Source organism: Nelumbo lutea, chromosome 3 (assembly GCF_056320005.1).
Source record: "Nelumbo lutea isolate HS-2025 chromosome 3, American lotus-T2T, whole genome shotgun sequence".
Taxonomy (NCBI): Eukaryota; Viridiplantae; Streptophyta; class Magnoliopsida; order Proteales; family Nelumbonaceae; genus Nelumbo; species Nelumbo lutea.
The window spans coordinates 40,731,122-40,741,641 of NC_142686.1; the positions used below are offsets into that span (position 1 = coordinate 40,731,122).

A 10,520-nucleotide genomic window follows, 5' to 3' on the forward strand; every position below is an offset into this window, starting at 1 on the left:
CGAGGACGAAATCAGTTGAACGCATTTTTTACATCCGCGGAGTCCATAAATAGCGCAACGTCTGCGCATACACCTGACGCAACCTGGGTTGTTGCTGGTTAAACCGAAAGTTCGAACAGGTCCGACCAACTGATCCGCTCGGAAAACCACCTAGACCTCGTGCCAAATTCACTTGGACTCGTCATGAACTCCCTGCATCAGGTCGAAACCCCTGGCTCGGGGAGTGGGGGCAATTGATGAAGGGTGATTTGGCCTAACATAGTAAAAAGGGGACACATAGACACGACCTAACCAAGAGATGATAGATCAGCCCAACATGCCTAGTTTGCAATAGTTGATCTCGAACACCCAACCACTTCGGCATTAAGTCACCTTGGGACAAGGCCACCTCGGTCCTAAGGCACTTCGGTATTTAGTCCAATTTGGAACTAAAAAGTATCAGCTCGGGGATACCGACCCAGACCACTACATGACGGCCCTAGAAATCTTTCCAACAGACCCCGAACCTCACGGGAGCACACCGCCTAACGACAAGCCTTATCTCCTCCCCGCCCGGTTCGAGAGGAATTGATAAACCTTATCAAATGGTAACATTATCCTCCAATGAAAGCGAAAATGGATCCCATCGTGATGAAGATCCTGTAACCAATCCGCAAAACCCACGATGACTCAACTATATAAAGGCTCAAACCCCGAGGGCACAAGGTACGCGTGATTTTTCTGCTCTCTAGCTCTCTAACTCTCTACATTCAAAGCTATTTCAGCTCGCAAACAACTTATTAACTTAAGCATCGGAGCGACTTCGCCAAACTAACCACCCTGGATTCTCGTCTCATTTTACAGATTCACCTAGCTCGTTATCGGACTGAAAGCCAAATCATCGTTTATCAAAGAACAGTCAGATCACGCAACATCAGTACATATATGAGATGGAAAATTACACCTTATCAAATATGAATTTATTATATTATCCTACTTCGGTATTGTGTTGCTTTTATCCACAATATTTATTGACTTAAATTTGGGAATATGAGTACTCGTCCACTTCCACTAATGAAGTAACGCACATTCTGTACGTTATAGAATGGAATGACTTTATTCTTCTTGTTTTAAATTAGAAAGGATTTCCGAGTGGCTTTGTCTTTGAAACCGTTTCATTAATTGTTCCGTGACAGTTTAAAAGCAACCCTGCGCGTCAGGCACCTGAACCTGATTCCGGTTCTAGTTCTAGATTATTATTGAAAAATTCCTAACATCGAATGGGGGGTTGGGGGAATCAATCCCAATTCCCACGTCCCTACGAACTACGACTACCTTACGTTATTCTTGTTTCAACTTTCACTATTCCAGTTGGATTAATTGGATCTCACCAGCTGGCTGGCACCTCCGACATTTTTTTTTATTTTTATTTTTATGAGCCATTGCTTTATGATCTGAATCAATATTCTCTGTTTTTCAGTTTTTCTTTTGGTAGAAAAGACTGATCAGTAATCAGTTATCAGTCATGTTATCCTCGGATGGTCATTGGTCTGCCTGCCGATCCGGTTACTGGACAACTGACCCCACATTGACATTGGTGGCTGGCTTTTTGTCATGTTAAAACTTATAAAAAATGAAGGCAAGTGCAAGATCTTAACTCAAGCTTTGTATTTTGGGTTTGGTGCCAATGCGATACTAAATTTTCTGGTTTGCTTAGGGAAAAATAAAAAAGAAAACAGATAAGAAAAACCATACCAACTAACTAAATATTTTTCTATCCAATGGGATGTGCCTGGGTGAAGAGAAGGTACAGATATGAAGATCTTACAGCCCTTGCAGCTCAAACTTGTTGTAAGCCTCAGTTTCATAATATAGTAAATTTCAGGCTTTGTTTTTCTTTCTGCCTTCACTTCTAAAATATTAATTTTAACTCAGTTTCATACAAGTTTCTGTTACTAATACCTACTTTTGGTCTTACATTTGGATTCATCTTGCTCTGCAGTTAGTGTGAAGGAAATCAAAATGTTGTATGAGCTATTCAGGAAACTAAGCAGATCCTTAATTGATGATGAGTTCATTAGTAAAGTAAATTTCACATCTTTATTTAGTCCATGTAAATCAGTTTATGGCTTAAAACCATCCATATTGATGAATAACTTGCTGCTAATGGTCATCTAATGGATAATTAATGGTTTCAAGTGACGACGATTCTGACTCATGGTCAATGGGGTTCACTTAAAAAGTGTGATGCATGTTGGTCGTAGTATTTCTGCTATTTGTTTTGAACTGTGTTTTTTCTTTGCAGGAAGAGTTTCGTCTTGGATTATTCAGGGACAGCAAGAAGCAATGTCTCATTGCAGACAGGGTTAGGCTCCAGTTACTTAAAAATTTAGTTTGCCTTTCTTCTTCTCTTGGGATTGAAATGCTGGTTAGGAGCAATATTTTCTCATTGTTATAGTTCTTTTTTTTTGTGGAATAATTGTATCATGATTTATTTCTGCTGTAACAGATTTTCAATTTGTTCGACTTTAAGCATGATGGAATCATAGAATTTGAGGAGTTTGTCCGGTCATTGAGTGTATTCCACCCAAACTCACCAGAAGCAGGCAAAATCGCATGTAGGAATTTTCCTTCAATTTTTGACATATACACACAGCATGTAGATGCAATTATACATGTAAATTCCACAGTTAAAACATGTGTTGTGGTATGAGAAACATGAATGCACTGTAGATAGTAAATGTTACACAGCCAGGCTGTATGCTCTTGGGTGCAACATCTATAGCCACAACATTTACAGTTCAACAGTGTTTTCGTGTTATCACCACCACAAAACACAACAGGTTTCTGTACCATAGAAACATGTGTCTATAGTTTTCCTTTGGATTTAATTAGAACTACAAATCTCATATGGCAGTTATGTTCCAGTTGTATGATATATGGCAAACTGGCTTCATTGAACGTGAGGAGGTAAGATCAAGATTTTTTTTTTTTTTTATTGTTAGTAAAGATCAAGAACAATGTTTTAAAAACTGACCTGGAGGCCAAACCATATTTGCCTCCGGGTCGTGGGTCACAGGTTCAACCATCTGGGTCAAACAGGTCAGATCGCCCCACATGTATTTAAGGTACATATATATATATATATATATATATATATATATATATATATATATATATTGTATGTATGTGCATGTGTGTATAAATATATATTTTATCAATAAATAATGTATAATTATGTTTTAGATATGTTATATGTATTTTTATATTTAATTTATGTTTTTTTGCAAAAATAGCGGAATAGGCGCCTTGGGATGCATAGATCTTGAAAAGTTATCCAAATTCCCCCAAAAAAAAAGTTCACCTCAATCGAACATCGAAGTGCAAAGTTATGGCCTTTGAAAGTTTGTATGCATTGAGTGTGCAACCCATGACCCAGTGACCGGGTCGAATGGGTCAATGGTTGAACCAGCCGGGTCAGATAGTTCTTGACAAAGTCAACGTTTTTTACCACCTGATGGGTTTTGACTGAACCGGACCCAAAATCCTGGCTAGGTGACGATTCGAACGGTTCATCCAGTTGAACCGGGTCAATGACAGATTGAAAACACTGATCAAGAAAACTACTTTTGTAAAGCCAAATGATACAGTAGAAAAAGTGGCTCAAAGGTGGTAAAAGATGAATAGATATTAAATTATTACAACAGAGTAATAACAAAATAAAAATTATAGATTAAAAAAAAAAATTGCTACTAGACTTAGTCATGTGCACAAAATACAATGATAGCTTGGCGGTGTCTGATGCTGCCTGCATAATGATGTTTAGAACATTCACGTTTCTAAAAGACTAAATCCTACAGAATTGGGTGTTGACAAGGAATTCAGTGACAGAATTTCTTGAGTTTAATATTTTAAGCACCCAGTCAAGTTTCTAAGAACTTGATTCTTCTTTCCCTCAAAGCTTTAAGTAGTCTCTGTAAATATGAACAACCAACATATATTCAGAATCCTTTTAATCACTAAATTGTGTTTCTAGAAATAAAATTGGAAGTCCTTATTCTTTTAAACATGCATGGAGGAAGGTCAAGGAAATGGTTTTGGCACTTCTGGATGAATCTGAACTGATCCTTTCAGATGACATTGTTGAAGCAATTGTTGATAAGGTAAGGATTGATTATTTTTAACAATAGTTAGAGGATTTTTCACAAAAAAATATGATCTTGTTATGTTTTAAGCTATCTTTCCCTTTACATTTATGAAAGACATTTAAAGAAGTGGACTCAAAAGCCGATGGAAAGATTGATCAGGAAGAGTGGAAAGAATTTGTGGCCCAGAATCCATCGTTGCTGAAGAATATGACCATTCCGTATCTGAAGTAACATTCTTTTCCTGTTTACCTGTTTCTATTAATATGGTTTATAGAAACTTCAAATTGTGTTTTCAATCTGAATATACCTGGATCTAATCTTCAGCTTAAGTCCATCCTATAGAGTTTGTTAATATTAGTTCTTATATGTCAGTAACACAGCAATGAAATTTAATTATTATTTTCTTTTGTAAGCCCATCATACATACAACATAAAACTTATTGCCATATACTAACATTTAACAATGTTCCAGGCCATTATGATTGGCCCTAGCCTAAATTACCATTATATACCGGTCAGAAAATTACTTGCATATCAAAGGCTCTAACATAAAACTGTAATACTAGTTTGACTTAGTGAAGATATAAAGTGTGGCATGTGTAATGATAATTAAAACAATGAAATCTTTAGGGGTTCAGTGGAGTGTTGACTTCATGTCTTAATTGTTTTTGAAACACAAAACTTGTTTAGGTGTTCAATTCATCATGGTTCATAAACACAAATATTGCAATTTCTGAAATTCCAAAATCTCATGTTCTAAATCACAAAACCATTTTTTGGCTGGCACAATCATAATGTCTCATATTTGCTAATATAAGCATGACATCATCGGTATGGTTGTAAGAATATAATCATTATTCGCATGGTTTTCTGCAACCATATAACCATGTAGAGAACACTCTTTTGGGTTGCATGGTTCAAAAGTTTTCACTTTAAGAACAATTGGGCCCAGTGTTCTCAACTACAGCACAAGTATTTTCAACATTCTACCGAACCCATCTTAATTCCTAAGATAAGTGGCAACTCCTAAACAAGCATTATGTAAAATGCATTGCATTAGATAACCATAAAATTGAAAACATTAAAAACTAAAAGCTATGCCCAATTCAAAGGACTTACACAGTTGGAATAATTGATTTAAAGTAAAATCTGCTATCTTAACTCATTTGACTTCCTGATCAAATTAAATAACTCAGCATGTCTTATACTTGATTGAGTATGCTGCTAGTTTGATAATATCATATGTAAGTTTAAATTTGATAGAGGGTTAAATACTTGATCAAGCTGATAAGCATAAAGCAAATTCAAAAACCTGACAAAGCATTAAGTAATCAATCCTATGGAATTTTATGACATTGAGAATTGACAAAGCAGAAAAAAGGCAATAAATTGCAAGTATTTGACCCATTTTCTTCGATTTTAATGACTATAATTTATTCCTTTTTTCTTAAACAACTTGCTTTTGTATGAAATTGAATGGTTTTTGGACACTTATGATCATTTTATATGATGCCACTAAGATCCAATTTTCTCCTGGTTTAGGGACATCAAAATTGCATTCCCTAGCTTCTCATTGAGATCGGAAGATAAAGATGAAACTTAACCTCGCCTAGAAGATTTTAAGGCTGTTTTATGATCCCATGAGAGTTCAAGCCACAGTGATCTTAACTAATTCACACATATTCCCAGCTTTGCAATTAAGCTCTAAACTGATGCAAGGAAAAAACAATAAAAATATTGGAAGTTTCCTATTGTAGTCCTGTTTCCAGATGAGAAGTGTACATGTGAAGCTCAGTTTTATGCACTGGGTATTCCTAATCACAATGAAATGCTAAAAATGCAATAAAAGGACACGAGGAAGAAAGTTTTACATTGCTAATATACAAGGTCAGATAGCTTCAAGAGTTAACATAAAAGCATTCTTTAAAGAAATCCAATTCCACGTAAGTACTACACTTTTGAATGATTGACAAGAAAAAAGAAACTAAAAAGAAGAAACCATTTTGTTAATACCAGACAATCTTATAGTCTTCACAAAAATGCAACATCATAATCAGGTCCAGTCATATGTAAGTAGTTGACATTACCATCACTGGCAATCATACAGGACCCAAGCATCATCGAGATATATCAAATAATTGGGTACTTGTCACAATGCATTTAGGAGATGGACATTTCAGAAGCCCCTCAATCAAGTTTTTTGGCCTTTGGCACTACAATATCCTGCAAATTCATGGGATAGCACATGTTTGTATGCAGGTTAGACCACACATTGTCTGCTAGGATAGCATTCACAGCATCTGTTGGATGAAACTGGTCCCACCAGATATGATTGGATGCATTATAGCAAGCCATTTCTGGTGATATGCACATGATCCAACCCTTATACTGGCCCAACCCACAGCACGCATCAGTAGTGACCTCAAAACCTGCATAGAGTAGAGCACAGGGCTGTAAGCTGCACAGAATCCTATTGGACCTCCAGTAAAGTAATGATAAACACATTTAGATGATCTCACCATAGTGATTGTGGTTCTTCATTATATCCATAGAACCTTCAAATGCATCACAGAAAATGATACTGGCATCAAGAAGCTCTAGACGAAGTTCCTCGACCATATATCTAATGGCAAAATTGAACTCCACTATCATGTCGTTTATTTCCTTTACACACTCTCCATTCTTACTGTTGTACTGCCACAAGTAGTGAGGAGCACAACCGATTGGAGCCAGTCCCATCACCACCACCCTCCTTACGCTAGCATTGTACAAGTTCTGCATAAAATGTTATTACAAATTAGATAAAGACTTCTCTTAAAGCGTGCAGAGATTTAGGAAGTAATTCTACAACTTCACCCTCCAAGAGGTTGTGTATGACTATTTCATTCCTAGGTAACAGTCCATACTGGTTAAAAAAGAAGGTTCATCACAAAGTTTTCTAAAACACTATCATCAGGCTTTAATTTTAGGAAATACTACAGATACACTTCCCAAATAAAATGGTCCTCAACTATTACAGTGAAAGCGAAAATACAAAAAAAGTAATGGAATTCACCTTCAGAGCTCGCTTTACTATTGTTGCCAAGAGCTGGTTGAAATCCCATGGCAGATAGAGAGACTGCACTCTTGATACATTACGCAGGTAGTAATGTATATAGTCGTTGCTTCCAATTGATAGATAGAAGACCGACTTTGAGATGATATCATTTGCTTCCATCTCTCCCATACTTAATATGAACTGTTGGAAGGTATCTGTAGCCTGCTGAATCTGCTGCACTAAGGAGATGTGTTGACCCTGAAGATGTTAAAACTGAGGCATAATTATTGTCCAAGTATTGAATGGCATGGTCAAGTGCATGATACAATAGTTACCGTAGTAGGATATCTCTTGGATTGAAAGCTTATCCTGTCAAGTGCATCACTTCGTAAATTAGGCTAGCCTTGGTCTAGTTTCCAAATAATCTTGTATATTCTAATCATTACTTGATACCAGTGTCCATGAAGTGGGAAAGTCGCTTTGGAACTGAATGGAGCTTATCCCGTTTTTTGTCAGCCAAACTTCTAATAGCCAAGAAATTGATAATCCTAGTTAGATCCTTTTGTATATGCCAATTCCATGTAGTCGTTTAGATCAGATTGTACCATTCAGTTTTTCTAACTTGTTGAACCTCACAAAGAAATAATCTCGCAGAAGGAGCACTTAGAATATGCATGCACAGAGCCATGTATGCATTGCCAGCACCTAAAGTGGAATTAAGATTCATACAGTGCAGGCACCACCATGCAAAATATCTATACCACTTATAACTAGAGATTAATGGGCCACAGATTGAATGGACCAAATCTCTGAAATACCATTGGCTAAATGATCATATCTGAAAGAAGGCTATATGTGATAGATCAAAAAGTTAGTAACACCATGCCCTAAATGAGCAGCCCTTTGCACTGAAGGGAGGGATCGCATCATATGGCGATTAACTTACAAACCATACTTCAGTGTATAACCGACTGAAGATCACCACTAATCAAGATTTAACCCAATTTGCTTTTTCAGTAGGATTTGGAAAAGCAGTGGACATTACCAGTTCTGACCCGCTCGAGAAAATAATTCCAGAACCAGCAGAAGCGAAATTTACTCCACGGATCATGTCTTCAACTGTTCCGTCCTGCCCAAGGAACGCGGGTACAAAGGGAAGGCCCAGGCGTAATGCTAATAAAAATTAACAAAACCAACATCAATTTGAGAGAAATTTTCACAAAACTTCATCGAGTTTAGCCAAGACTAACAAATAGATCCCGAAAATAAAATTTCAAGATCCCCAAAGCCCATGACACTGTCTAAAACTCTAAATGAAATTCAAAGCCGGTACAGAAATCAAGACAAAGATCAAGACTCTCAGAGATTAAATTCCAGTAAATTCCCCAAAAAAGAAACACATATAATGTTAAAAGAAAAGAAAGTGAAACGATGAAGCTAGAAATTACCGAGATAATCAACGGGGATCCTCCCATTGCAGAACCTCCCAGTCGGCCTGTGCGTATCAAAGTCCCTTCCATACGGCAAAAAATCAGCACGGGCAAACGTGCCAAGGTAATTGTTGGTGCCGCAATCAACTGACGAATCTCCAAGAACAAATAATGCCGGAACCAGAGGAGAATTTGATATCGTGTCATTAGACGATTGCATGGAAGTCGAATTCGAAGGTATCGTGGTGCTCTCCGCCTTGGAGAGACGAAGTGAAAGAATTTCGATTTCTTGAGGAGATCGTAGAGATCTAGGTTGCATAGTCATGGAAGAGAGAATACAGAGCACAATAAGGGAATTAAGCGACATGGAGAGAGAGAGAGAGGTGCAGTGGATTTTGGCGCCAATTTGGCGGGTGCTATGATGCTATGATGCTATCATGCTATGGGCGGTTGAATTTGACGAACTCGGCTTCAATCAGTGGAAGTACCGTTGGAACACCATTGGGAATATCTCCGTACATATGCACCGGGACACGCTTCAGAGCCTTTTTCAGCCTTTTCATGGGGAGATATTCCCAACCGTGAATCATGATAGGTAGTTCAGCCGGGTGTGTATAATTTTGTCTTCGGTTCATTGGGACATGGTTCAGAGTGGGATTTTTGAGCCTCTCTCCCATTAATACTGTAGAGGATTGGGCTGCTTTTGAAGCCCATGACTTGAGAAGGGAGTACTCTCGTGGTAGATGCCTTGATAGATAGTTCTGGTGTCACGCTTGGGTGATCCATCACATTGTTGGTGATGGCAGATGACTCTTGGGTTGATGCTCTGAATCATTTGCAGTGTTCAGAGGAGAGGGTGTTGACTGTTGATGTTAACAGCAGAGGAATTTCAACAAATTGATCAGGGTGGGAAATGGGCTCGATGTTTGGCGCGCGAGAAGTCTGCTAATCCAATTGCAGTGCAGAGTATTTATCCTAAGTCCTGGAATCTAGCTACGACGACCAGTGGAGTATACACCTGATCGAGGGTTATTTCTTGTTTTTCTTCAGCCATATATGAAGTTGACATCCGATCAGTTTTGGATGGTGGACCATGGGCTGTGGCTGGACAGATTTTGGTGTTGCAACGTCGTTGGACTCTTGGTATTTTGTTTGATGAAACGGACTTCACAAAGACTGCTTTAATTTCACGACCCAAATTCATGGATTTCCGTATAATTAAAGTCTATTAATTGGGGATCGAGAAGATTGCTGGAAGATTTGGACGAATACTGTCGGATAATTCTTTAATTTAGACTTGCAGAAGTGCTAACTGGACAAGTCATATTCCAGCCCGTGTGGATCGAGATTGATCTGACTTTACCTCTCAAGGTTAAGGTTCCTCTAAATCGGCCTAATCAATCTCAACAATTATGAGAGGTTGCCTCTCTTTTCTTACTATTGTGGATGCACTGGGCATGACGAACATCATTGTTTGGTGAAAATTGACAAGGACAAACTAGAAGGCGTTGTGCTGAAGGATTTCGTGCTGAACCACCAACTGCCTTTGGACGTCGTCCATGGAGAAATAAGAATTTTTGTACTGGACATATGGATGCGTCGTCGTCGATGGGGAAGATGATCGGAAATCCGGCGAAGGGGGTGGTGCTGCAAACAGTTACTTCGTTACAAACGGTTACAAAGCAGGTTGGTGATAAAGAAAAAACTGTATTACCTGAGGTTGTTTCCGGTTCAGTTACCATAAGTAGTGGTCCAAGTGGCCATATCTATTATTGTAAGAATGTTGGCTGCAATAAAAAGAAAAAGGAAATTAGCTGATGAATCTGAGTGGACCCATGAAAGTTATTGCTTGGAATTATTCCCATTCCAAAGTATGTTAAAAAGTAAAGAACTTATCAAAAAAAAAAAAAACCGTCAAAGTTCAAA

At 38.0% G+C, this 10,520-nt stretch overlaps 2 protein-coding genes across 3 annotated transcripts; one reads left to right on the forward strand and one right to left on the reverse strand.

Annotated features, from left to right (window-relative positions):
- Positions 1 to 1,639: 1,639 nt before the first annotated feature.
- Positions 1,640 to 5,978, forward strand: LOC148864441 (calcineurin B-like protein 7). Its single transcript, XM_088974311.1, has 8 exons — positions 1,640 to 1,830; positions 1,982 to 2,064; positions 2,285 to 2,344; positions 2,489 to 2,597; positions 2,897 to 2,949; positions 4,062 to 4,142; positions 4,242 to 4,354; positions 5,670 to 5,978. The coding sequence occupies exons 1-8, from the start codon at positions 1,761 to 1,763 to the stop codon at positions 5,728 to 5,730; spliced, it is 630 nt and encodes a 209-aa protein (XP_088830437.1). The 5' UTR covers positions 1,640 to 1,760; the 3' UTR covers positions 5,731 to 5,978.
- Positions 3,650 to 10,275, reverse strand: LOC148864442 (GDSL esterase/lipase At5g08460-like). Of its 2 annotated transcripts, XR_016108915.1 has the most exons (6): positions 8,613 to 9,092; positions 8,210 to 8,337; positions 7,183 to 7,422; positions 6,647 to 6,902; positions 6,215 to 6,556; positions 3,650 to 3,953 (listed from the first exon to the last, which is right to left on the reverse strand). XR_016108915.1 is itself a non-coding variant. In XM_088974310.1 (5 exons), the coding sequence occupies exons 1-5, from the start codon at positions 8,959 to 8,961 to the stop codon at positions 6,315 to 6,317; spliced, it is 1,215 nt and encodes a 404-aa protein (XP_088830436.1). In that variant the 5' UTR covers positions 8,962 to 10,275; the 3' UTR covers positions 6,108 to 6,314. The 2 variants fall into 2 exon arrangements, 1 of the variants encoding a protein (XP_088830436.1); XM_088974310.1 differs by lacking the exon at positions 3,650 to 3,953 and having other exon boundaries at positions 6,108 to 6,556; positions 8,613 to 10,275.
- Positions 10,276 to 10,520: the final 245 nt, after the last annotated feature.

Coding starts and splice junctions, on each gene's coding strand:
- LOC148864441 (XM_088974311.1), top strand. CDS start 1,761: ATGGGATGTGCCTGGGTGAAGAGAAGGTACAGATATGAAGATCTTACA. Junction 2,065..2,284: donor ATGATGAGTTCATTAGTAAA/GTAAATTTCACA, acceptor TTTTCTTTGCAG/GAAGAGTTTCGTCTTGGATT. Junction 2,345..2,488: donor AATGTCTCATTGCAGACAGG/GTTAGGCTCCAG, acceptor CTGCTGTAACAG/ATTTTCAATTTGTTCGACTT.
- LOC148864442 (XM_088974310.1), bottom strand. CDS start 8,961: ATGTCGCTTAATTCCCTTATTGTGCTCTGTATTCTCTCTTCCATGACT. Junction 8,338..8,612: donor GATCCCCGTTGATTATCTCG/GTAATTTCTAGC, acceptor AATTTTTATTAG/CATTACGCCTGGGCCTTCCC. Junction 6,557..6,646: donor GAAGAACCACAATCACTATG/GTGAGATCATCT, acceptor TACTCTATGCAG/GTTTTGAGGTCACTACTGAT.